General features: G+C 52.2%; 1 protein-coding gene across 6 annotated transcripts; it reads left to right on the plus strand.

Moving 5' to 3' along the window:
- On the plus strand, positions 1-26709 carry NDEL1 (nudE neurodevelopment protein 1 like 1). Of its 6 annotated transcripts, none has more exons than XM_035561825.2 (10): positions 21-93; positions 7485-7582; positions 8978-9131; positions 10403-10551; positions 11584-11720; positions 13600-13773; positions 14624-14715; positions 17060-17211; positions 20321-20355; positions 24981-26709. In XM_035561825.2, the coding sequence occupies exons 2-10, from the start codon at positions 7497-7499 to the stop codon at positions 24986-24988; spliced, it is 987 nt and encodes a 328-aa protein (XP_035417718.1). In that variant the 5' UTR covers positions 21-93; positions 7485-7496; the 3' UTR covers positions 24989-26709. The 6 variants fall into 6 exon arrangements, with proteins under 6 accessions (XP_035417708.1, XP_035417718.1, XP_035417717.1 ...); XM_035561824.2 differs by lacking the exon at positions 21-93 and adding an exon at positions 537-1156; XM_035561815.2 differs by lacking the exon at positions 20321-20355 and having other exon boundaries at positions 1-93.
- The last annotated feature ends 293 nt before the right edge of the window (positions 26710-27002 follow it).

The following is a 27002-nucleotide window of genomic DNA, read 5'->3' on the forward strand; positions in this document are numbered from 1 at the left end:
CCCCCCCGCCTCGCGTAATAACGTGGCCCCGCCCCGCGGTGCCCGGATCAGGCGGTTCCGAGGCCGGGCGGCTGCGGCGGGCGATGCGCCCCGGTGAGCGGCGGGGCCGGGCCGGGCCGAGGGCCGGGGGGGTGCGGGGGAGCCGGGGAGCCGGGGGGGCTGCGGGGCTCGGCCGGGCTACGGGGGGGGAGTCCGGGGGCCTGGGGCGCCCCGCGCGGCCCCGCCGATTGGCTGCCAACTGACAACGGGGCACGTCCCGCCCCCCCGCGCGCGCTATTGGCCGGCGGCGCGGCTCCGCCGTCTGCTATTGGAGGGAGCGCACGTCTGTCGGGACCGGCCGGGCTGCGCGGCCACCGCCCTGCGCGAGCCTCTGCCCCCTCCCCACCCCCCGGGCCCCCCCCGGGCCCCCCCCGGCCTCCCCCCGGCACCCTGAGGGGGCGGCACGGGGTGGGGGGGGCGAAGCGCCCCGCTCCCGGCTTTGGGCCCCAAAGCGCCGCCACGGCTCGGGGGCACCGGGGCTGCCGTGGTGTGGGGGCAGCGGGCCCTGGGGCAGCCCCGTAACGGAGCCGGGGCACGGGGCGCGTCCTCGCCGTGCCCCCGGGGGCCTCGCGCTCCCAGCCGCCGCCTGGCTCGTTGCTCTGGCAGAAACGGCCCGGGCTGCCCGGCGGGTCCTCGCCTCGGGGAGGTCTCCGTCAGGCGTTTTCCAGTCAGTGAGCCTCCCTCCCGCAGCGCGGCCTGCCCCGAGCTGTACCGACACGAGCAGCACCCCCCCCCCGCCCCGCTCTCCCCGGGGTTTGATGGGGCTGACCCAAATCGCGGCAGACGTGCCGGGAAGGCCGAGGCTGACGCGAGGGAGAACACGGCACCGGGGCCGGGCGCTGGGTTCAGTGCCTTCCCGCGAGCGTCTCCCCGTATTAGCGAGGCGGAGAGCTGCCCGCACCCGCGCAGCTTCCCTCGGTGCTCTCCCCGGGCTGCGCTCGGTGACTCAGGGCTCCGCCGCGCCCTCTGAAACTGCCCGGGCTTGGTCGCGAGGGCAGAGAGCTGCTTTATGGGCCCGTGGAGCTCAAAGTGGGGGTTAAATAAGTGAAATGGCACAGCTCCTTGGATATTCAAGCAATTTTTCCCTTGGCATAAAAATTCCTGGATGCCACAGGGGGTGAGTCGCCTTGGCAAGGTCAGCGTTTTGTTAGATATTGGTAACCGGCCCAGGAAGAAGCCGTCTTGGGGCAGAAAAGCAGCTGGGAGGCTTTGATATTTATTTGTTTGTATTTAAATGTGGTGCGGCAGCGGTGGGACTGCACAGACGTGCTGGCTGGCAGTGCCGGGTAGGTGCGGCTGTAAGGGGTGTGAGAGGTGGGGGTGAGTGCTGTGTGGTTTGGGCTGGGGCTTTGGCTTCAGGGCTGCCTCGGCTCTGTCCCGCTCTCAGAACAAGACCTGGCCGGGCTGTGTTCGTGTTGTATGTGTGGAGCCAGAGCCCAGGCGTCCACCTTTTGGTGTGCAAGTTTGATCCTGCGCTTTACCAAGAGTGCAAGGTGAAGGTGTATATCCAGAGGCGTACAGATTTAGCTTCCTCCCCACCTCCTGGGGGTAAAACCCTCCTTTCCTCATCGTGTGGAGCTGCAGGTGTGTGAGATAACACCTCCGTTGCAGGGGAAGGGAAGAGAAGGGAAAGGAAAAGCAGAGAGAAAGGGAATGTAAGGCTGGTGACGTCCGTGACCTTGGTGCCATGAGGAGAGTTGTCACTGGAGGTGGCTGGCATTAGGCTACCAAAAAGCACAGGAGCAAAGTGCTCCTTATTCCTTCAATCTCTTATGGTTATTTTTGAGAAGTGGGGGAAGTTGGACTAAAAAAGGAGATCCGTACAGTGTTTTGATGTTTGCGTCCCCGCAAACGTAATCGAGATAAAATTGAAGTGTGTTCAAGCAAAGTGCGTTTTCACCACTGTATTATTGCGCTCACCCCGGGGCAGAAGGAGATGCTCCCATCACAGCGTGGCTTCCTCCATACGGCTGTAGCCCCAGAGGGGCCTTCTGCTGGTACAGCCCGCTGAGCTTCACTGCCCCGATCAGAGCACAGTTCGGGGATTTCTTTAAAACTTTCATCTTGTTAAGTGTTTGCTGAAGGGACCCGAGTCCCCCTGCTTATGGCCAGCCTGTGGCTTCTGTCTGGGTGGCCTTTTTCAGAAAGGTTTTCCCTCCTTGGCACCGCCGGATTGTAAGGGATTTAAAAGGCAACAGAGGATTCCCCCACCTCAGGAGAAACCTGCGCTAAGTGCTCCTCCCTTCAGGCTTCCCAGTCACTCGTTGTTTGGCAGTGTCCAAAAGCATCTCAGCCCTCTGGCCACCGCCTTTCCAGGGAATTTCGTCACTGGGATGGCATTAATTGCTGAGATAATGGGGAGGCTCGAGGGACCTGTGTGCCGGCCTCTGTCCCAGGCTCTTTGTGTTTGCCTTAAACCCTCAGATGGGGCTGCTGCTTCTGGGCAGGAGGTGCTTCGGTGGTGCTGCTGGGAGCAAGTGGAGGCAGGTTGTCTTAAACTGCCAGGTGTGTGAAGGAAACGATGGTTTTAGCAGGAAATTCTGATGCCTTAGGTAGTTGTAGCTGCATTTCTGAAAAGAGGCTTCCCATATTAGTGCCTTCCTTCTGTCTTCCCTGCTTGCGTCGCAGGGCTGGCTAATGTGGCAAGGTTGGTTTGGTTTTGCTTTTATTTTTTTTTTGGTGGGGGGGTGCATGTCCCTCTCTCCCCCATCAGGTACCCTGTTTGCTAGGCGTGCAAGCCTTGGCCATGTATGCAAAACAGGCTTGCTGTATTACATGAATGAGACTGATTCCACAGTGGCTGTCAGGATGAGGTGGCTTTACTGTACGGTGCCTGGCTGTTCCGGAGGCTTTTAGCCTGAGCCTGGCTCAAGGATCCTGCAGGTCGGTTTGGTTCTCTCCCGCCTGCCGCGCTGCCCGCCTTGGAAAGGCAGGATTTATGGTTACGGCCGGGGAGGGAGCGCTGTGCTGACGCTGTGCTCTCTGACTTCATTTTTCCTCCCGAAAGCTCGTATGCTGCTGTTGTAAGAGGCAGGGAGGCATTTGTTGTGGTTCACCAGAGAACATTCAATTCAAAAATAGCACTGCAGGAAAAGACAGAGGTTCGCTTTCCGAAGCAGTGATGGGAGCAGGCAGCCTTCCAACACGCGTATGAAAATGCCTCCAGCTCCTATTTCAGGATGAGAAAAACAAGCACAAATTGATTGGAGAAACCTAATCCACGGCTTTTGTTTGTTTGTTTTCCATATTCTAATAAGTGAAAGACAACACAAATTTGTGTGTTGTTTTGTTTTTTTTTTTTGCTGGAGCGCTCAGGTGCCCGGCCATGCTTTGAGGCCAAAATTGGGTTTGAGATAAAATAAACAAATCCAGAATTTCGCCAGCTCGGGGGTTACCTCTTGGTTCCTGTGATTTGACAACCAGAAATGGCAGAAACAAGTTTTCTTCTGCTTTTCTGAGATGGGAGCAGGTGGAAGGCCTGGGTTTGCCTGCCGGGCCCCAGCAAAGCTTCCTGGCAGAGCCCTTCCCAGCACCAAGGGGCAGGCACCCGGCCCCTCTGGGGCGCCGACAGCCCAGGGAACTGGAGGCCGGATGTGACCTTGGCAGGATTTCTCTGCCAAGTCCTATTTTAGGTGGGTATTTGCTCAGTTCCAAAGGTCGCTTGGTGGTTGTGCCGCCTTTGGTGGTGGGTCAGCAAACAAAGCGTGGATGTGGGACGCCTCGCGCCGCGGCTTGGCGCAATCGGTGCCGTTGCTGTGCCTCTTCTCGGTGATTGCTCCCTGGAAGTGTCAGGCGATCGCAGCTGCATCTGAGCAAGGCTCCGAATCGCTTTGGATGTGCTTCTGTAGCTTGCAAAGAGCCGAGAAGTGTCGTTGAGCTGCCTCCTGAGAGCGGAGCAGCAGCTTCTGGGCTGTGGGAAGGGGCGGAGAGGAGTCCAAGCGCTGGGCTGGATGTCGAGCATGGCGTTGTGCTCTGACATCTGATCCGAGCCCTAGCTGCAGCCTCCAGTCACATGGGGAGCCAGGACAGTTTTTTTTTAAGGTGCTGTGTTTGTGTTTTAATGGTTCAGCTGAGGGGTGGCTCCGTGAAGATTTCGGTTTGGCCTTGAATGCAAGGTCCAGTAATGCCCTTGAGGAACATGCTGTTTGCCTGTTCAGTTCCTTCTGCTGTATGTGGGGTTCAGAAAATGCTGAGCATCCCACTTGGCAGGTTGCTTCTGGAGGTGAGGAAAGCACATTTGTCCCATTTTAGAAAAGAAAAAGAAGAGGAAAAAGATGCAGTTAGAGAACTTCATAACCTACAAGCTGCAGGTTTTTGGGTTTTTTTGCGCGATCACAGCATCGAAAAGTTGTTCCATTTTAAGAGGAGAGTTACTCTGTCCCGCTGACTGTGTACTGGGGGCTTGAAAGGAGCCACGGTGCTTTGAACGCAGCTCTTGTTTTAGGGCCGCTCGGACCTGGAGCTATGCCCGCGCAACTGAGTTTTCCCAGGGCGCTGCGTGAATGCTGAGCTGTGTTGTGATGAATTCCGAGTGGGCATCGGCGTAAGCCTGCTCTCATTCCCCCTGGAAGACGCTGCTGCATTGTCTTGTCCGTGTCCTCAGAGCCTCAGTGTTCTTTGTCAAAGGCTCGATTCTGGCGGTGCCACGGCTGCACGGAGCCCGGGGATGGGAAGGGCTTGTCGTGCTCCGGCTCAGCCCCTCGCACAAAGCCCCCAGCCGGGACGGCCGGCGACGCGCTGCAGCAAAGCGCTCCTTGTGCAACCCTCGGCACGCCGTGGGTGACGCTGTCCCACGCGTCGGATGCCTCAGGCTGGGCGCTTGTGCCCTGGTGACGCCAGGGGGCTGCTTTCTGCGGGCCTGTCTTTCCGCACCGTGAGCCCAGGGAAGGGGGAGCGGCGGCAGGTGTGGGAGCTGCCTGCCTCTCCTGATGCTCCAAGCAGCGTTCGGGCCCCAAACTGCCGCGTTTGTGTGGTGTGTGCGCTCCTATCTTGCTCCCGCCCCCCGTGCACGTGAGAGAAAGCGAGCGGTACAGCTTTGTGCACGTGTACCGGGATGTGGGTGTCAGAGCTTAGCGTGTTGGTGTCTGATGGAGGTGTTTCTGCAGCGCAGGACGCAGGTGAAAAATCAGGGCTGGCAGCTGGGCACGAGGAAGGACCCCGGGCACAGGTGGGCGCGAGCTGCCACCGCCTAAAAAGTGTGCCAGGGGCCGCGGACAGGCCTGGGGAGGTTGGCGCCGTCCCTCTCCGACACCCCACTGGTGAAGGAAGAGGGGTGCTGACGGCTTTGAAGCACCGCAGGGCGAGTCTCCTCCCTTCGGTGTCTCCAGGGAAGCGGTGCTTGGACGGGGGGTGGAAATCCCCCAGGTTCTGCGGTGTGGGGCCCGGGCAGCCCTCCCCACCCTCCCAGCAGGAAGCGGTCCCGGGCCCAGGCGCGCCTTGTGGCGCCTGCTTCTAGGAAATGGTGCAAGGCGCTTCCTCGTGCGAGCTCGCTTCTCAACGCATCCTGGATTTCGCTGACGTGGGGCTTCCTGGCGGGTTACCTCCTCAGATCAGCTCCTCTGGAGCTCTGGGAGCTGCCCCCGTTCAGTGCTATGCCTGTGTTATTTTGGGGAAAATGTGCTGCTTGCTGCTCGAGGCCCTCAGCTGGCACGCTTGGAGAGACTGAGGGGAAGGTCAGGAGGCTCTTACTGAAGTGGTTTCAGCATGATCCGTGTGGGACTGGTGTTACGGACGGCACGCAGCGGTAACCAAGGCAAACTGCTCATCGCTTTCTCTTCCCTCCCCCGTCCCCCCCCCCAGAATCTGTGCGTGCAGTCCAGGAGCTGCCTGACGTGTGCCTGAGCCACAGCAGCTGTCTGCTCGCCTTGCCGCAGCCGGCTGTGAAGCCCTGACGGCTCGGGAGATTGACTCACGGGCTCCGCATCCACCGTAAGCAGGCACTTTGCGCGGGGCTCCGTTTCTTCCTGGGTCGCCATTAAACTGCCTCGCCAGCAGGTGCGGCAGCTGAAGCGCGTACGCCAAAGACGTTTTCATCGGGAGGTACAGCAGGACTGGACGGACGCGTGCCGGGAGGGCTGGTGGTGCCCCACACGGGTGCTTTATTCAGCTCAGGGCAATGCAGGAAAGGAAACGCGGTCAGGTGTCGGGCAGCGTGGGGGCCTGGCTGACGACGGGCAGCTTGGATCTGACGGCACTGAGAGGTGCAGGAAGCACGGGGAGGCAGTCGGGGCGCTTCTGAGGTGCTGAGCACCCCCAGGGTGAGTTCGGTCCCGTGCCCTGGGTGGTGGCAGCTGCGGTCCCAGCTGAAGAGCGGCTGTGCTGGCTGTGCCTCGCTTTGTGAGCTGAGTACCAGGCTGGGGAATGAGCCCGTCTGCCCCCTGGTGAGAGCGCTGGGGTGTTCTGTCCCGCTTCTGGGTGTCTGGAATGTGGGTCACGGCGATGCAGGACGCGTCAGTGTGACACGGTTCGGCCTGGAGGGACAGCGCTGGCTATTGACGCCTGTCAGAGAGGGAAAGGCGGGACCCGTAGGTCAGCTATTGCTGGTTAATCCACCAGCATGAGCTTGGAACAAGCGCTGGCTGAAGCCTCTGCCATAGCGAAGAGGTTGGTTTCAGCTTACTCCTTTCCAGGAATTTATAACCGAGCTTGAGTCTTGGCTGTTGGAGAGGGGGGAGAGAAATGACTGCCTCGAGTCGAGTAAGAGCTCGGAGAGAGCTCCGAAGTGGCTGCGTGACACCCCGGGGGCTGCTCCCGCGCCGCAGAGCGCGGCTGTCACCCGCCCGGTGACACCCCCGGCAGGCGGGAGCTGCTGGCCTGGGGGGGGGCACGGGGTTTGGGGGGAGCTGCCCTGGGGTGGCTGGGGAGGGCACAGCGAGTGTCGGGGTGGCTGCTGTTACCTGCCTCATCGGTACGGAAGCCAAAATTAGCTTGGGCTCAACCTGGGAAGAGTAAATCGAGTTTTAACGCCCACAGCACGGCTCGTTGGCTGTTGACCTCAGAGCGTTTGGGCTCGCTCGTTTCGTGCCTCTGCTGCCCTAGCAGGAATGGCAGCGTGCATCGCGGTGCCGGCGGCAGCAGGCAGAACCTCTAAGAACATATTCCAAATGGAAGTGGAAACTGTGGTAGCAGCATCCTTACCGGCGGTGGTCCTAAATGAGCACGTGGCATTAGCTAATGCTTCAGTGACAGCTACAGCACGCAGCCGACGCTTTCGGTCTCGTTTCAGGCTGCTGCACAAGCCTTTCCTGAAGCCGGATGATATTTCATTACTTGCGGCAGGTCTCTGCCAAGTGATGGTCATGGGGGATCGTTAGCGTCCTGCTGCCTAGTGCCAAGCCTGGATGCCACTGCCAGGCCGTGCCATGAAGCCCAGCACCCAGCAGCAGTTTCGGGGCAGTCTGCCTGTCTGCCTGTCCTGAGCACGTTCTTGTGTTTGTGCCCTGCAGGACGTACTGATCATGGACAGTGAAGAAATCCCAACTTTTTCAAGTCCAAAGGAGGAAACCGCGTATTGGAAAGAGCTTTCCTTGAAGTACAAGCAAAGGTACTGTTGTAGATTTGCAGACAGTTCTTGATGATCGGAGTGTGGCTTAATCTGATTCTCTGCAAGATTTTACCCAAATGAGTATGAGGTGTTTGTTAAAAAAAGCTGTCTTTATTTCCAGCTTTAAATCCAGCTTTTATGTTACCTGCCTTGTGGAAGCGGAGTGTTCCTTAGTGCTACCATGCCAGGAACTCAAGGCTATGTTTTGGGCATGTTTGAGCAAGAGAAGAGCCCCTTTTGCTATCACGTGTGTCTTTGTATAATTAAAGTGCTGCCTTGAGTAGTAACTTGACATTTTATTGCAAGTAGCTGCCTTTGGGCTTTATGATATCATTGCTGGTCCCTTGGGCTTCTTGCAGTTTAGTTACTGGTATAAAAAGTGACTGATTTGGTGGCTGCTGCAATTTATTGAAATGCACTGTACTTTGTAGTCCAGCCTGTGTTTGTGCCACTGCATGTTTTAAGGGGGCACGAGGCTTTTTGGTTACAAAAAATGACTGCAGGCTCCCAGCTTTTATTCTCTTTGGAAAGCTTTTCTTGCGTTCAGTGTTACTTGTGTGCAATAGAAGTGAAACCTCTCTCAAGCCCAAAGAGCCCAATGTGCAAGTTGCTTTTCTGTTTGGCCTTGGTTTTGTTTTTTTTTTTTTTTTTCCTGGGAATGGGGATGGGAGTGGGCATGTGAAGGGGCCTGTCCTTCATATGGGGGGTTTCCCAGGCTGTTCTTGGGTGTCAGAAAAGTCTCCCTCTGATGCCAGTGGGTATGTAGTTTCCTAAAGCTTCGTTAGTTTTCTCTGCAGCTTGCTAGGAGCTGAGCTATGACGTATGGTAACGATGAAAAATTAAGAAGTGAAGTATGCGGAGTGGCTACTTTTAGCAATTTAATACCTTGCAGTGGTACAAGGTTAGTAAGTGCTGGCTTCCTTCCAAAGTGCTTAGTAACCCTAAGGTTCAAAGCTTAATGCTTTTCAGCAACCTTAAATTTCCAGGTAGTGCAGAGATACAGTAACTTGTTCTGTTACAGTGCTTGACCAGAAGCAGGTTAAAAGCTCACTTTATTTAGCGGCTCTATCAAGTCTGCTGGGGTGAAAGCTAGGGGAGTACAAAGTATTCATCAGGTTCCCTGATTCCTGGAAACAGCCTTGATACAGGTTGTATTTGCAGGTGTATTTAATGTAGCTGTTTGTTTGATGTGAGGGAGTGAATTTCCTTTTATAGCTAAACGTAATGTAATTTCTTTATTTCCCCATTTTTCATTCTCCCCTGCAGAGGTCTGTGGATGATGCTTAAGTACTTTAAAACTCGTGTTTTTTCAGCTGATTGTTTTTAAAGAGCCGTGGACTTTGTTTTATCTTGAGAGATGCTGCATTTTCAACTGATTAAATTGTCTCCTTACAGCTTCCAGGAAGCTCGCGAAGAGCTGGCTGAATTTCAGGAGGGAAGCAGAGAATTAGAGGCTGAGTTGGAGGCACAGCTAGTGCAAGCTGAGCAGAGGAATAGGGATTTGCAAGCAGATAACCAAAGACTGAAATATGAAGTGGAAACATTAAAGGTAGGTATTGTGTGTAATGGCATTGCCTCTCCTACAGATACGTCTTGGATATCATTTTAGGTTGTCTGTTCTGTTCTTGGTCACTGAATATCCAAATGAAGTAAAGGAGTCATCTGTTTAAGATCCTGTCTTGAGGATCTCCAGTATGTGCTCCAAATAAGGCAGCAACCTACCAGAGAAATTTCTAGAGGAATTTTTCTTGTTCACATCATTAAACTCTTGTCATTGAGTTTGTGCTTGTTTATTTGAATTCTCTAGGCTTTGCCAAGTGGTAGCTTTATTATTTACCCAGGCAACATCAGCATAGCAACAGGGTGGACAACACAAGTATGTTTTGTCAGACCACTGCGTTGTCATCCTTCTTTGCAATCTTTTTTTTTTTTTGCCAGAATGTCTCCTTGGTTTTACGAGACCTTAAAGAAAGCTGAAGATGGGTGATTTGTGCGCATCTTTGAGCAATTTTTCCTAATTCTTAACAGCCATATCTGTGGAGACAGGAATTGCATAGGCAACTGTGTGTGCAGATGATGCCTTTTAATTAATGCTTCTGTGTTAACAAATTCTTCCCTCTTTTGGGTTCTTCAAAAGTATCTTTTCTGTAACTTCGGATTAGTTTAGTGAAGGCAAGGGTTGGAAAACTTACCGAACGGAAATAGGGTTTGGGGGATTACTTGTTCACATATCCAGTCCCGGTTATGTCTGTAAGGCCAGTACGTGTTTTTTAAGGTCAGTAGTTTTTCCATAAGACCCTGTCTGTACCCTTAGATCTGGTGAGAGCGTGTTTTGGACTTGATTCTTCCAGTCTCTCAAAGATAAGCTTGTGGACCTGGAGGTTTTGTAACAGATTTCAGCAGCTCTAATTTTTGGTAATGGAGATGTCAGATGCATTCTGGTAACAGTGTGGCTATTGTCAGGGGAGAGAGGCACTGAAGGGGAGGCTGTGCAGTTAGATTTCTCTCTGTTTTTCTAGATGTTTGAGGCTTCAGAGCAGCTGTCAGTGCAGGCTGTTAGGAACAGATGCAGGGATGCATCTCTGAGCAGCCAGCTGGGTTGTGATGAGAAGTCAGCACACAATGCGGTGTTTGTCATTTTATCCTGTGTCCAGTTTTGATGTTCGGAGTATGGTCCTTCTGCCTTCACGCTTTTTGTTGTGTGTTACCAGCAATCAGCAGACTGCAGCTAGTATTTCACTTTGTTTGTCCCGTTTTACCACTGATAATTTGGAGGGTGTATGCTACTGATGTTTATCTCGCTACTTCTCTTTCTTTCAGGAGAAACTGGAGCACCAGTATGCACAAAGCTACAAGCAAGTGTCGTTGTTAGAGGATGACCTGAGCCAGACAAGAGCCATTAAAGATCAGCTACATAAGTATGTGAGGGAGCTGGAACAGGCCAACGATGACTTGGAACGTGCAAAGAGGTGAAGGCTGCAGTCCTCTGATTTCCTTAAAGTGTTCACTAGATCTTTTCTTTGTTACTCAGGTCCATCACTTTATTATTTCTTTAAAGAGGAAAAAAAAGCACATGGTTTAAAAAAATGATGCTTGATTCTTTGTACAGTGCAACTTTACTCCTGGAGTTCACCTCCATCAGCTGGTAGTGTTATATTACATCAAGAAAAACTTGTTGCAAAACCTAAAATGCTTCATGCTCGTGTGAGAACTGAGCAGCACAAGCAGGCTCAGAGCAAGCCAGGCCAGTGCACTGGTTTTGATACTACCAGCTGGGTGACTTGTATTTGTGATCCTTGTAGCTCAAAGCCCCTTTGAAGTAAGAAGCCAGTGCTTTACATAGTCCCTTTTAAATTGAACAGGCCAAAGGAGTCTCCTGTTCCTTGCATAACAGCTTAATGACTGTAGGGAACAAATGTGGCCTGTATAAGTGCACAAAATGAACAGGCTGCTGTTAGAAACGCCCAGTTTTGGAGTCGATCATGCTTCCGTTTTGCTGAATGGGAATTTTGCCATTGATTCAGTGGGACCAGGAATGAGCCTCCGGCTATCTGGCAAAAAGATCTAAGGGCTGAGGCCCTGTTTCCACAAGGCTCTTAACCTCATGACTAACTTTTGACACATACGAGTTGTCCCACTGAAATCATGGAACAAATATCCCAGTGCCCTGCTTTCTGGGCTGCTGCCTGTTCCTCCTGAGGTGATTCACTGATAAAATATACAGCTTTGCAGAATGGCTTGGGAAGAATGGAGCGAGGTGCGCTAGACTGGCTCTTTTCCAGCTCTTTGGTACATCTCAGAGAGCCAGATGCTATCATGTTCTTTTCATCTCACTCCCTGGCTTCTCTGGAGTTTTAGTCCTTTCGGAGAAGCATTTCCATAGCTTTCAGATGACTAACTTGAACGTAGACCCTGCTAACATTTTTCCTCTAGTATGTTTTTTGAATACGTTTTTATGTTAGTTGAGCCGAAGAACATAATATTCTGGATTTTGTTTCTAGGGCAACAATAGTTTCATTGGAGGACTTTGAACAAAGGCTGAACCAGGCCATTGAGAGAAATGCGTTTTTAGAAAGTGAACTGGATGACAAGGAATCATTGCTAGTTTCTGTACAGAGATTAAAGGATGAAGCAAGAGGTACGGCTTTCTTGATTACTTCTGTGTCTTGGTACATTGTTGGCTTGATAACAGAGACGTGTAGCAACCAAAGCTCGTGTTTATAGAAAGGCTCACATAATGACACTCAAACTGGTATTGTAATGTAAGCATTGGGATTTGCTTACTAACAGTATATTCTCTATTCTTTGTATGTCCACTGTAGCTAAGAGGAAAAAAAAATCTGCATGTAGGGCCAAATTAATATCAGATTCGTTCAGGATTTTTAACCAAAGTGAGTAGAAAAAAACTGTGTTCCGCAGATCTAATAGAGTTGAGAACTGTGTTCCAAAAGATCCCACTGTCTGTGGTTTTGTGCCTTGTATACGAAGGGAAAGTACAGGAGATGACAGGGAAATGCATGATTAATGGCAAACAACTATCTTTTAAAATTCTGTCTACTGTATACTTTCTAAATCTGTTGGAAATCACCTGGCTTATTAAAGATACTTCAGTAAAGACTGTGGTTAGACCTGTAGGATCAGAGATGTTTAAGATAGTCTTCTGGGTTATAATCAAGAGTTGGGAATTCCCTGATGTGTTTCACATTGAGGACATGGGGGAAACTTTTTTTATTGGTATTCTATTTTTTTTAATGGTTGGGGAACACGACTTCTCTAATGGGACAATCTGCTCATAAGCCTGCCATTGCAGTAGTTCAGTGTTTTTCAACGTTCATTCCGAAGTGAAGCTCTCTAAAACAATTCCTCAATGAAGACCACGATCTGACTGTAAGGCCATACACTTGACAATAGGCTGGGATTTTTTTGTTGGTGTTCTTTGTGAGCCTCTTTGAAGCACGTTTGCGCCCCACAAATTGAAAGCCACTATTGAAAACAGTTTTATTTATAATAAGTGTGAGAAGGGAGATTAAGAATTTTCTGAAGATATGTATGTATTGCAGCCTAGGGTTAGGGCAATAATACTGGAGAAAACAGCAAAACCTAGGGGATTATTTTCTAGAACACTGGAAGAATCATCAAATGAGATGTCCTCTGTCTTGGATGAGTTCTTTGGAAATTTTTAGTGTTTGTTGGAATAGCAAAGTTGCATGTTATTCCCACGTAAGCAAGCAGGAATGCTAGCCACTAAAAGAACAGATACGGTATCAAAATCAGATGTAACATTTCTGATTGAACAGCCACAAATACTCTTCTAGGAATCCAAATCGGATTTCATTTCAGTTGTGCTGTTTTCCTCAAAATCTTTCCTAAAAATTCAGGATAACTTAAAAGCCGTATTGTACAACGGACTTGATGATCCTTGTGGATCACTTCCAGCTCAGAGTATTCTATAATTCTCTTTAGTTTGGACTACTGGCTTCTTCAGCCTGCTCTTTCATTTGCCGAGGAGTCAAGAAACACTGGATACAGCCCTTTGACTGTCTCTAGCTGGTGTGCAGTCCTGTGAATTATTAACTGGAAAAATAACATGAGGAATTAGAAACACAAGACTAGGTCATTAATCTGTTTTCCCAGCATCTATTTGAGCAGGAGCTGAATGCAGTTCAGCAGGCATTTGTAACCAGCTAAGTATTTTGAAGCACTCTTTCCGTGGAACCAAACTGCAAGTGGGGAAGAATGCTGAGGTCAAGTCACCTGCTGTGCCCTCTGGGGCCACGCAGCTCTCTGGGCTGGGGGATCTCTGCTGCCTCTTTACATCCAGCTGTAATGGGAGGTGCTGGTATCGAGCTGTCTGATTTGAGACGGGGGTCTTTGCTGGAGAAAGCCAGCAACAGTGAATTAGTCTTTGGTTGTTGCAAAGTATTCCCCCTTCCCCTCTCAAAAAACGATTAGCATGTTAGAGAAATCTGTTGCTAATATAATGTGTGTTTTTTGTGTTTTCCTTCTTCCAACTTCAGACTTAAGGCAAGAGCTCGCGGTACGGGAAAGGCAACAAGAAGTCACCCGAAAGTCTGCACCTAGTTCTCCGACTCTAGACTGTGAAAAGATGGATTCAGCTGTCCAGGCGTCTCTCTCCTTGCCAGCTACACCTGTTGGAAAAGGATCAGAAAATAGTTTTCCTTCCCCAAAAGGTAGAATTCCTAGAAGCTGTGCCTAGTTGTTTGGGATTATGCTCTGCTTGTCAAAAATAGTTTCAGACCGGGTCCTTGTTAGTAAACTTTAAGTAAACATGTGGATCATGTGGTATGTGATCCACGTGTTTAAGTAAACGTGGTACATGTGGATCCAACGGGCATTACATAAATGTAATTTAAAAATTACATTTTTAAATCGTGGGCCAGCATCAGGCCTACTTACTGAGTATCATGAGCAAATCTTATGGAAAAGAAAGATTCAGAAGCTGAGCTACTGCTTTGGGGTGGTGGGGATTGTACTCTGCAGTAGAGCACGTTTGGGGTTGCAGGGCAGTGCAGTGACTGATATTTCAGCTTAAGTGCAGGGTAGTAGTGGTGGGTAAATGGGGTAGTAATTGTGACAGTCTAGACTGCCTTTGTTACCACAGTTGCTTTCAGGGGTGCTGTTTTCTCTGTGAGGCAGCAGGATGTTAGTCCAGTCCTCTTCCCATCTGGAAGGCTCTGGACAATCACAAGGATTAAGACATTTATTTTCTAAATTAGAGTAGATTCCAGGGGAAGCTCTGGTTGCATTAGATAGATTGCAGGCAGAAGCCTTGCAGATGGGGAGTGCATGAACTCTGCATGTAGGTCTAATGGAAGAGGAGGCAGTGGACAGGAATTAAGCTTTTTATTCTTTCCGTGGCTAGTGATTGTGCAGCCTGTGTTACTGTGGAGTAACAGTAGGAAGAGCCTGCAGTAGGATTTTGGATTTACCCTTTGATACTGAAGTTATTTAAAAGAATTGAACTGTGGAGGAGCAAGTCACATAGCAACTCACGTAGTAATAAAACATGTTTGTTTGCAGCTATTCCAAACGGATTTGGTACCAGCCCTCTTACTCCTTCAGCTAGAATATCTGCACTCAACATTGTGGGAGATCTCTTACGGAAAGTGGGGGTGAGTGCTCTGTACTGAGATGTCTCTAGTTCTGTGCTGCTGTCACTGAGCTCTCATCCTTGTAAGCAAATTATAGAGGGCTGTGGCCCATGTTGAGTTCATGCTGTAGTTTCCAATGTGTCTCTTCCAAATCATCCACATTTAGTGTTTAGTATGTAATAATATGGTGTGTTTTTTTTTAAATCCTGATTTGTAGAGCAGGTTGCTGAAGTTCTGATGCCAGCTTTGTTGATGAAATTCGTACTTGGAGTAAAAACAATCTTGAAGCGTTTTGGTACATGGGGCTAGACATCATTGGGCACTTGTGCATATTTCAAATGGGTCCCGCAGCTTTCTCTGTAATGAGACCAGGACTCAGAACTGAACCTCAGACTTGGGGTGCCCATTGCATAGTTGTTTTATGTCACAGCAGGTGAGCTGAAATCAGACTGTCATTGTTTCTTCTTGTGCCTGAGGAGATCTGCAAGTGTTGCTGAAAAATGAAATAAATAAATTTTAAAAAAGAGCCCTTTGGGTAAGAAAGGGAAAAAATAAATCAGGAGAAAGCCAAATGTTCCCATGTGTAGTTAAACGGGAAGTGAAATGTGTGAGACTTTAAAGGGATTACAACTCTAAGCAGGGAAGAAGTGGTTTAAACATCTGTTACGGTGTTGCTTAGGATGCCAGGCTTTCCAGTTGATTGAAGACGTGACTTTTGAGTTACGAGAAGCTTGTTTTAAGTGTCACAGTGGTTAGTGTTTTGGGTGGAAGCACGGGTAGCCTCGGTGCCTAGCCTCCAGGGCTGGCTTTCCTCTGTCCCTTGTGGTTAACGCTGAAAACAGAAATAGCTGCAGTCAAGATAGTTGTTTTAGCAAAGTTTGAGCTAAAAATGACATCTTTGCTTACATTTGGAGCCGGTGAGCTCAAAGCTGGTTTGAAAGGGCAACAGGACGACTCAGGGTTATGGAGTGGCATGTTTAAAATGGGATCATTGTGAGTAAGAGTCTGCAGGGGATTTAGGGAGCTTAATCACAATCCTGTGCGATTACTCTGCAAGGACAGGAAATGCCAAATAAGCATGCTTCTTTCCCAGCCTACTCTTAAACACACGCTCTGCCAGTGATGAAAAATTCCAGCTCATGCATTTGTTTAGTAATAATTATAGGATGTTCAGGATTTCTTTGTGCTGGCTACACGCAGGGTACCTTGTCCCATGCCTCAGACTCCCTTTCTCTCCAAGAAGTTCCCTTCAGCTTTCTTGCTTGCTTGTGAGACAGCAAATTACTTGATGCAGATCACACTGGATATTTCCAGTAGAAAGATGCTTCGAGACCAAGAGATAGATAGGTATCTTTATATATAATCACTAAGGAAGATTAAAGGGGTTTCTAGAGGATGATGTTAGTGTTCCCTTATTTCTGTTAGTACATCAGTAAGGTATTAATGGAGTACTTTACTACACGTAATCTGACAAAGCCTCATGTACTATTGAGTTGAAATTTTGTCTCCATGTGCCTGCGAGTGTGGGAATTCATACACACGTAGGGTGGATATAGCAAGTAATTGCAAGGATTTTCTGCTGGACCAGACAGAGTCTTACCAAGTTAAACCTCGGTTTGTGATAAATGGCAGAAAGGGCAGGGAACATACTGAAGTGGAGGAGAGAATCAGGGTTTGGGTCTCCTTCCTGCCAGGAGTCAGTGGATGAGGCAGGTCTGTTACCTTGCATAGGGGAAAAAGATCTTGCCAGGCTAGCTTGGAAGTAGTAGAGATGAGGTAGGAACCCTGAGGATGGGCTTAGCTGCCTTTGTTTCTGCTGTCTTATGCTGTGTCAGTAGCACCTCTTCTGCTGAAGATTATCAGGGAGGATCAAGAAACTAGCCGTGTTTTTCAGACAATGATTAAGAAAGAAGTGCCAGAAGACATTGTCCTGGGAAAAATTCCAATTTTCCAAATGTGCGGTCACTCCCAAAACCTGACGATTCTGCTTTTGATTCTCTCTGAGTCCTCTGGTTAGTTTACGCCAGCCTCGCTCAAGTTCTTAAAGCAAGAGGTTTCAGTAACTTCTGCCAAGTTACCTTCTTACTTTCGGTACCTAAATGAGAGTTGATATGTTCTAAAATCCTAGCCCTGATGGAAGCAAAATGTGCGTGGCAGTCGGCATCAGCATCTCATTGTGTGGGTTTCAATTGTGGATGGATGACAGAGAGAAAATGACAGCTTTGTTCCCATTTAGATCAGTTTTTGCCAAAGACGATTACACTGGGGTGATCACACGGATCACGGTCATCTGTGGTCATGTCAAAGCCTGAACTTGAGTAGCAAAATATTTTTCTTAATCTTACTTTTTTTTCTCCTTTCACAGGCCTTAGAATCCAAATTAGCTGCTTGCAGAAATTTTGCAAAGGACCAGGCATCACGGAAATCCTATATTTCAGGGAACGTTAACAGCAGCATGATAAACAGCAATGGTGCAAAGTACCCTCATCCAGGACATACTTCCTTCTTTGACAAAGGGTAAGTCAGGGTTTATTTTTTACACTAAAGGTGGGGGGGGAGTGTGTTTCAGGATGCTACGTGAAGCGGGGCGGGGGGGGGTTTGGCTTGTTTTTAGCCCACCACAGCTTTCATCCAATAAGACAAATGATTTGTGGAGCCAAATTCTCAAGGGGACAGAGAAGCAAGAATAATGTAGACTTAGGTAAGGCAAAGAGAAAAGCAAGTGTGTGACCTCTCAGCTGGTAGGATGTCAGCGCCAGTTCTGCCCCTCTGCTGCCTCATCTCTCAGCTGGTGGGGAGACCGTGGCCTTCGAAAGGATCTCAAGGAAATAGTGGTGGAGTTGCCATAGCTACTGGTGCGTGGGGAGTGCCTTGGCCACAAATCTGGAGATTCCCTCAGTACGAACGGCTTAGTGTGGGCAGCACAGGCTCGCTTGGAGGGTGGGGCCCTCCTTACTTCCCCCTCTATTAGTGGAAAAGAAAATGTCACTGATTGTGTAATTCTGGCTGATGGAAGGGGCAGCTGTACTCATCCTGGCTGTGTTGTGCATCAGCCGGGAGGCCAGAAACTGCTTTCACAGGAAAAACCACTCTCACATGACTTCCCCTCGTATGGGGAAGTGGCTCAGCAGGAGGACGTCCCCGTCCCTGTGGTTGGATGAGCAGCGCTGCAGGGCAGGAGGCGCAGCCGAGCGCTCCTCCGGGGCTACTCGGTGGTACTGAAACCTGTGCTTGGTGTCACCGGGCAAAACACCCTCTGTGCTCCCTCCATGGTGCTAGTCTTCCCTGTTAAACCCCAAGCCAGTGCAATTTTAATGCTGATATTCAGCACACCCTCAATCTAGAATTTATTTTAGAGCATTAAATGAGCTGTTAGCAACCTAAAGAGTGCCACATAGAGAACAGTCAAGCTGGGCTTCTGCAATCCTTCTCCTGTGAGCTGAATCATGTTGCTATGTGGGTAGCAGGGCAAGCTGCTGCTTAGAAACTGGCATACAGAGTTCTTAGAGCAACCATTTTTTGTTGCTTTTGGAAAGGAAGTGCTCAGATACTTAACAAGGTCATCATCATTTGCAAATCGGACAGACTTCAGGGTTGCCTGCATACTGGGAGGCTGACCGGGGTCCACGCACCCCCACAGCAGTGCTCACGCTTGCAACCCAGGCTTCATTTCGTGTGCAAGCTGTCAGGATAGTGCTAGGGAGAGATTAGAGCTGTTCTTAGCAGGCAGCGTGGCTATATTGAGTTGTGGTGTGACAAATAAGCTGATTGCTGCATGGGGGCGGGGGGGGGTCACTTTTAATTATCCAGATTGTCGTCACATTTGTTACCTGGGCTGGCTGCCTGCAGCTCAGAGCAGGTTGTAGCTGAAAAAGGCTTAGGAAGGCAGCCTATCGGTAGAGCGCTTCTACAGCAGACTTTGGAGGATGGTAGCAGGCTAGAGAAGTGCGTGGAAATGACTGATGCGCACGCCCGCACGTTGTGAGACCCTTGCTGGGCCCTGCTGTCCTGTCTCTCTCCTCCTCTCGTATGTGCTGCTGGGGTCGGGGGCTTGCCCCTTCCCCTCGCAGCTGCCCTCGCTTTGCCTTCCTGCCTCTCCCTCGTGCTCTGGGGCGGATGCGGTGTCTGTGCTGCATGCATGCCGCCACAGTTCCCGTGTAAAGCCTGAATAATTGTGTCTGCACCGGTAAGCCGGACAGAGCCCTCACGTCGGCGAGGCCGGCCCCGCCGCGCCTGCCTGCTGGCGGTGCCCGGTCCCTTGCACGTCAAGGCGGCTGGGCACGAGGGGCTGAGCTGAGGAGTGCCCTTTCTTCTCCCCTCTTCTCCTCCTTTCTCTCCAGCCCCTGTACTCTCCTCCCTGCCCCAAATTGTCGCTGGAGCCTGAATCAGCCACGCGTGCTCGTAGACCCGGTCCAATCTGCAGCTGCTGCCTTATGAACAGCCAGTTGTTGGGTGGTGGGATTGTGACAGAGGTAATTCAGTCACGTCGTTACGCTTCCATTTACTTTCCTTTGCCATTTTGTTGGTTAAAATGTTCGATGAACCTCCATCTCTCCTCAAACGCCCGCTCTCTGCTTGCTGAGTGGAGCTGAGCAGGCGGCTCAAGGTGCAGGACCTGGCGTGGTGAGAGCAGGGATAGGAGCAGTCACCTCAGCATCGCTCTGGGGAACGTTTGGAGGATAGCTGGGCTTGCAAGTGAGCTTTGCTGGAGAATTGGAGGAGGCAGGACTTACCTACCGTTCTTTCCTTTTTCTATGCTCTGCCAAGTCTAGCATAAGATCAGTTTCCTCCAGACTCATTCCTTTAGGAACATGAGCTTTCTGTGCAGACAGCAGGACCTAGCAGAACAGCACCTGAGAACGGTCTCCAATAGATGCTTGCTTCTTGTAATTGTTCTTAATTGTTATGAACTTCGATCCAGCTGGGGAATAAAATGGTTCTGACCTTGGTGGGTTCCGCAGAGGCCTGGCACTAGAACAGCTGAGCAGGGACAGCAGTGAGCCAAGACCGGGTGTTTGCTCCTTGGGGCATGAACTGCTTGTTCGCCTCTACCCTGCTCCTCTGCCTGCCTTCCGGCACGTCAGAGTCATTGCAGTCGGTGTTTATTCTTAGGGCATTTCTGTGAATCTGCTGGGCTATGATTTTTTTCTTTAATAATAAAAAAAAAAAAGCTAAAGTTTAAACGTGAAAAGCACCTCTGCTTGATGTCCCCAGCCCTGATTGTAATACACCAGAAAGGAACTGAGGGTCTTCTTGCTGTTCCCTAGTCTTCCTTATTTAAAAAAAAAAAAAAAAAAAAATCCCAGGAAAAGAGGGAGCCTTCTTAAATGTGGGTACATTAGGTGCAGCTGAGTAAATCCACGTCCCGTAAGGTGCTCTGCAGTGCTCTGAGCTTTTATTTGGGTCATGCGCTTCAGCACTGGAGCGTGGTGGGGGTGCTGGTGGTCACTGAAGGGGGATCCCCCCTGCCCGTGCAGAGCAGCAGTGTCCTTACGCAGGGGTCACAGAGCAGAGGGCAGGCGAGGGTTGGTTCAGCACCCCTGCTTTTCCCCGTTCCTTGCGTCCGGGGTTATGCCCAAGAATGTCTGTATTGTGTGCATAAACTGTTTCAATTTTTCTCCACTAGGCGTGAAAAGGTCATATTCCCCACCTTGGTCATGGGTAAATGAATTCATTTACACGATAAGCTGCATGCGTTTTAACTCTGGTGCTTGGAGGTGCAGCGTTGGTGGTTGTGCTAACTGCATGACGTAGTTCTCCCAGCGCTACGAACTAATAGGCAATGAGCAAAGCCTGAGGCTATAATCTCTGTTTCTCCTTACTTTAGATAAACCTCTCTGGTGCTGTGACCAGTTGCAACTATAAGACTGAGTGCTGCTTGCTTTCTTGGTTTACTATTTCTTCAAATACCTGCATGCTTCTGACTGAACCGGACGCATCAGAGATACGGGACGAAGTAGCGCTGCTAACTTAGTGAATTTTGAAACCTCGGTGACATCTTCATTTTGAAACTTTGTGAATTTTGCCCTTTGGTCATGTTTTTCCCTCAGCACTGCGTTGGGCATTGGCTGGCTGCTGCTCAGCTGCCGTAGCTGTGGTCGTGGCAAAGCAAGCAGGCACCAAGGTGCTGCACAGGGTGCTGCGGAGCAGGGGGGAGGACGGGAGCAGGGCTGTGAGCCCCTTGCCCTGCCAGCAGCGGGAGCAGGACCCCAGGGCTCATCCTGCTCCTGAGGGAGTGTGCAGGGTCAGTGCCCTGCCCCATCTGGAGCACAGCTCCCCGCCAGCTCAGTCTGCCCCATCCTCCTGCCTGCTTCTCCGCTCTACGTGTTGTTGTGCCTCCTTGTGCTGCTGGTGCACTCGGGAGGGTCAGGGAGCTGGTGTAAAGCACTCATCTGCCTGGGAACCTTCTCCTCGTGCTTCCTCGATAAGCTGGGCTCCAAGGGTGCTTTGATCGCATCAGTGTACTCTTCAGGCTGGGTTGTTCAGCTGCGAGACAATCTTCTGGTGAGGTTCTGTGTGATACTTACGGGTTGAGGGAGTCTCAGAGACATTGTGCTAAATACAGAGTACAGCTCGAAATACAGATCAGTGAGTAAAAGTCTGCCGTAAGTAATCACAGGGCAGAGAGAGCAGTTGGAAATGGGCACAAGGTTCGTGCTGCTGCCAGGACGGGCAGGCAGGGCCCATCAGAAGCGGCTGCGGGGGACGTGCCCAGCAGGGACCGGTGGTTTCAGCTCCGCTGGAAGCGCCAGAGCCTGACTTCTGAGGAGCCCCGAGCAGGATGCAGGGCGGGCGCTGCGGAGCGTGTCGGGTCGGGTCCGAGCGATCGGGGAAAGTGGCGGCAGCAGGAAGTGAGCGACCTGGCTGGGATTTATCACCCAGGGCAGGTCCCCAGGCTGCCTGGCAGCGCCAGCTCTGCGTGCAGTCACCCCGTGCGTGTGTCAGCCTGGATAGAGCGGCGAGCGGGGAGCGATGTGCGTGCTCCTCCCGGCTCTGGGTGCGCCGCAACGGGCGGGTTTTGGCCCCAGAGACTGAGCACAAGACCTCCCTTCCCAGGTTGTTCTCGTTGGTCAGTAGTCATCCACCACACTACAGTTGTTTTCTTTTCTTTAAGAATTGCTCTGCTTAACTTTATTTTCCTTTGTTTCTAACTGCAGTAATGCTGATTTCTTTCTTTTGTGCATTTTTGTTAACAACAGAAGTCCATGGCTGCTAAAACATCTATAAACTCAGCCATAATGCCAGCCTTCAGCATCCCCCCGTTTGCTGCTACTGTTTGAAGCCTTTTCCTGTGCCCCACTTACTGATCTGGCTTCCTGCGAATCAAAGCTGCTTCTTGATCTTTGTTTCTGCACCGAGGGCAAGTCTGGGCGAGCAGTACACAACGAACAGTGCGGGTTCACTGGGAGCTGATCCGGGGAGAAGCTGCTGCCGCAAACGAGCGCTCTGCTCTGTCTTGATATTCTTTTAATTAGCAAATCATGGGGAAACCTCACAAAGCTTCTAAACAAGGTTTTAATCTTCTCCATCTTCATCAGAAAGCCTGCTTGTCTCCCTTGTGCATCGTAGTGCTGTGAGCACTCCCCATCTTGCGCGGTGCTGGCACCTCTTCGTGTGACCGATGTCCTCATGCTCACCACTTCTCACGGCGCTGCTGCCAGCAAATCCACATCACGCCTGCCTAAAACAGCTTTTCTGTAAAGATAGGTTACAGGGCCTCGGTCCCTCTGGAGCAATCGACGTGCTCCACCGGTGGTTTCACTTCGGAGAGTGAGGTCAGGACTCAGAAGGGAGTCCCTGGCCTTTCCCCAGTGCATCGGGCTGCGGTGCAGGCAGCGGGGCGCTCCGCAAGGGCAGGAGCTGCGGGCAGCGCCTGGGCAGGCTGGGGGTGCCCACAGGCCTCTGCCCCAGCACGGGGGATGCCGCACAGCGCCGGGTCTGCAGCGTTCATCCCCTTGCTGCCCCCGGCTCTGAGATGGGGATCGTTCTCCCTTTTGTCTGAGGCTTCGTGGGATAATTTGTGATGCTGGTGATTTAGGTTGGGTCACGTCACAGCTGTGTGGCGTCTGTGCGGAGTGCCCGATGGCTTCGTGGCTTCTGGCCTTGTCTGTGTACCTCTGGGAGACTGAAGAGGGCCCACGCTGCCAAACGTGCCTCAGAGCAGGAGCTGGGGAGGGATAGATGTGCGTGGCATCCCTCAGAGGTGAAGCTGCCTGCACGGACAGGTCTGTTGGGTGGGGGTGGCTGCAGCTGAGTACTTCCCCACCGGGTGAAACCCTGTTTGGGAGCGGCCGGTGCCCCAAAAGTAGCAATACCAGAAGTGAACGCTGCTTGGCTTGGCCGGTCCCTGGTGTAGTGCCATGCACAAATGCCACGTGTTGGGATTTAATTCAGATGCGTCCCTCGGGCAGTGCAGGGCGGCCGTGGGCAGTGAGTGCAGCTGGAGCCCCGTGGGGATGCGGCCCCCGCTGCGTGCGCTGCCCTCGGCCTCGTGCCACGGCGCAGCCGATTGCTGCCTTGTGAGGACACGGCCGTCACTTCTGTGTCACTTCTGTCCCACTTCAGCCCAGGCAGGGCGCAGCACGTGGAGCAAGGGCACTCGTGGGGCAGCGTCTGTCTGTCACGAGAAGGGCTCCGAGTTTTGCCCAGGGAAACACAACGAACCTGCAGAGCTTTGGTTTAACGTGACTTGCCGGACATGACCCTTCCATGCTGCTGCTATTGAACATCAGTTTTCTGTTCAAAAGGAAGCAAACTACCATGTTTTAATCCTATTTGTTTTTTTGTTTCTCCCCTGTCCTAGTTGGCAGAGCAGCTTTCTAGCTGATAAGTAATTTGCAGAGTCATGTTGGGAGGAGGTTGGCTTCCTGCCCCTTCGCTCAAATCAGTTAGCAAAGTGCGTCTGCCCCTAAGCCTCCTCTGGCAGCGTTTTGCTGCAGGCGGTCCTGGAGGCACTTGTCTCTGAAATGTATCAAAGTAATACTCCAATGGGGCTTGAAATTTCAAGCTTAGTGGGGAGGAGATGGAAAAGGTGTTTTCTCCCTGCTTTAGCGCTGGTGTGGGAAGCAGCACAGCCCAGGGTTACCGTGGGAATTTGACCTTGCTCGCGAGTGTGCAGTTGAGCTCTTCATCTGCCCTTCTGGAAGGGTTTCGTAATTGTCCAGCACAACGGCAGCGGCTTCTGGGTTTGTTGGCAGGGTCTGTACATCCCAGACCCGGGAGGTGTAGGGTCAGCGGTGAGTGTGAGCAGCACGGGACCAGTGCTGTGCGGAACCCACAGCCATCTGTCCTGGGGCCAGTCGTGAGCCTGTCGCAGCCCCAAGGCCCTGCTCATGCGAGCTGCTGGCAGGCCGTCAGGCTGCGCTCCTCTGAGCGCTGCCCTGGGTGCAGCCCGAGGCCTCAGAGCGGAGAGCTCCCGGTCGGCTGCTTCTGACTGCTCCCGGAGCCCTCCAGCTTCTTTTTGTTCCCACTTTTGGCTGGCAGCACGCGGGGGCGAGGTGCTCGCTCCGGGGCAGCCGGTGGGCGAGCTGTCCTGGCGGAGGGAGGGAGGGAAAGAACTGCTCCTTGGCCCTGAGGCTGTGGCGATGGTGAGCAGCCCGGGGTGAGCTCCGGGTGCTGTGAGTTGAGCCTGATTAGAGAATATGTCAGTGTCAGCCACGGAGGGAGTGAGAAGCTGTTGTAGCCAGGTACTCCTCTCCCAGCCCGCAGGGAGCAGGCTCTGCATGCTTTACCTCCCACAGCAGCTCGGGGAGGGGGCGAGCCCGGGGCTCCTGGGGGTTTGGGGGTTCGCAGGGGAGCCCCTGCTGCCCCCCAGCCTCTGCTGTGCTGCAGCGTCTGCAGCCGGCCCTCGCAGAGCCCTTCCCTGCTGTGCGGCTGTCCCGGAGCTGTGTGCGGACACCCATGTGTACGTACGTGCTTCCCTAGCTGCTTTACTGGGAAGAGCCTGCCCAGAGCCACCTGTGTTGGACCCCGGGGGCTTGGCTGGAGCTGGCCCTGCAGCTGCCCCCGGCCGTGCCCTGCTGGGCCTGGCAGCGGCTGCAGCCCGCGGGGAAGGGGAGCTGCGGGGGGACCAGGCCTGCAGCGTGGCTGTGCCCCCGAGGCTGGGGCCCCTCGGCTCCCCCTGCAGTCGCTGCCCCATCTGCGTTGTGTGTCGGGGAGGGTGCTGTGAGGTGTCTGAGGAGGAAGGAGGTGGGTCTGTCTTCCAGCTCCTGGTGGTGGGTGAGGCGAGCGGGACCAGCTCCCGGGGTTGCTTGTCACTCACCTGCCTGTCTCTTGTTTCTTCTCAGGGCAGTAAATGGCTTTGATCAAGGTTCCCCTGGACTGGGAGCCTCCAGACCTTCATCGGCACCTGGCATGCTCCCCCTGAGCGTATGAGTCAGCGCGAGGTGGTGTTTGGACTTGCAGATGCTTTTCTCAGCCCACCAAGAGACGAACTGCTTCAGTTTCCTCCCCATTCCCACCCCGCTGGAACACGACCTGCCCCGTGGTGTGCAGCAGTCCCTGCCTGGCTGCTGCTGGAGGAGGCCCTGTGCTCACAGCCCCCCGTGTCTTGTTAATAGTTAACTTTCTCCTGTTGCTGTAGTGGACATGTTCTGACTTGGCCCCACGCCGCGTCGCACAAGCTGAGCCACGTAGTGCTCTGTTTCAGGGGCTGCAAAACCTTGGCCAGGTGCTCCTTGCCCTGTCACTTTATCTCTTCTCTAACTTAGGTTTGGTCTAACAAAAACATTCGCTGCTTTTCTTAAAGGCCACACTTCTCGCTGCCTGTCTCCTCCATGATCCTGCCACTTAACCACGCAGCTGCTCTCCTCCCCAGCAGGCTCAAACTCCTCAAAGCAGACACGGGGTAAGGTGAGGGAGGTGGCAAGACATTTGCAGCTGGGGATCAGGTCCGGGTCTGTAACTGAGTTACTGTAGATTAATAAATAACGGCTGTGCAGGGTGCAGCTGGTGGGTGTCTGTCTCCGGCCTTCCCCCGGCGCTGGAAGGGGAGGACAAGAGCAGCTGCAGCCCTGCCTGTGCAGCCCCAGCAGCGGGGGGCTGGGCCTCGGCTGGGGCTGGGCTGTGCAGGGGAGCAAGGAGAGGGGTGGCAGCAGCGCTAGGGGCACCCAGCCCAGGCCCAGCACCTGTCAGGCACTGTCACAGCCCTGAGCCCAATCCGGCAGCGGGAATGGGGCTGGAGCCTTGGCACAGGAGCTGTGGCAGGTCAGCAACGTGCGGCTGCTGTCATGAGTTGAGGTCTGCGGGGTGCCTGCACCCCAATGCCCCCAGCCCCGGGAAGCCACCCTCCGCAACGAGCCTTCCCCGCCTCTCCGCACCGAGACGCTGAGCTCGTTAGGAAGCCACTAAGCCAATGGGCCACACTGCCCATGCCATGCCCCCTCCCAGGACCCCATAACCATCAAAACCATGTTCAGATCTGTGTAATATATGACTGGATTTTACAGTGTCACCTGCAGGCTTCTGTGACAGTTTTGGGCGACTGTGTACCTTGTGGGTCTTTCAAGCAGTGTATTTGTGCGAGTTCTCTGTCTATGTGCCTCAGAGTTGGTGGATTTCAAAATGAACCAGCAAGCCCAGCTGGGGTTTGATCAGTAGGTTAAAAAGATCTTCTTCCCAGTTTGGTCCATCACATTCCGTTGGCTCTGCAGCTCTACATTGGTTTAGTTACAAGCGCTGAGAAAAAAAACATTGCCCCCAGCAGAAGGGCGGTGGGAACATCACCCCTTGCTGTTAGGGCTTGTATGATCCTCCTTTCCTGTGCATCCTCTGCTGCATTTGACTGTTTACATTTGTTTTATTGTACATAGGTTTGTAAACATAATACCTTTGCCTAAGATCTTTGTACATAACTTGGGCTTTGTAGCTTTATTTATTCAAAATCTATATGGCATGTTTCAATAGGACAGTGTACCATACCACCAAGGTGACACAGATATTGATGCAGTTTACAAACAGCAAAATGACTAAGCTGAGCAAGTAATCTTCCAAAAATAAAGTTCTTTTAATGTGGAATCTGTGGATTTTGCAGAAAAGGTGGCAGTGGCTGTATTTTGTCATGTAGCTGAGCCTGGCGATGTGGCTGAGGCCACCAGCTGCAGCCTCCAGCGACTTTGGCTCCGTGCACCCCCGCCAGGGCTGTGCCAGCGCTGCCTCCAGCAGCAGCACCCCCCGGGCACAGCTGCTCTCACAGGCCTGGGCTCGTGCTCCTGGGACACCCCCTGAGAGCCCCAGGCCCTCCTGCTGCTGCCCAGGCCAGCCCCGCACTGGCCCCAGAGGCACTGCTCTTGCTCCCGGCTGGCACCAGC

This window comes from Cygnus atratus, chromosome 18, assembly GCF_013377495.2.
Source record: "Cygnus atratus isolate AKBS03 ecotype Queensland, Australia chromosome 18, CAtr_DNAZoo_HiC_assembly, whole genome shotgun sequence".
Lineage (NCBI taxonomy): Eukaryota > Metazoa > Chordata > Aves > Anseriformes > Anatidae > Cygnus > Cygnus atratus.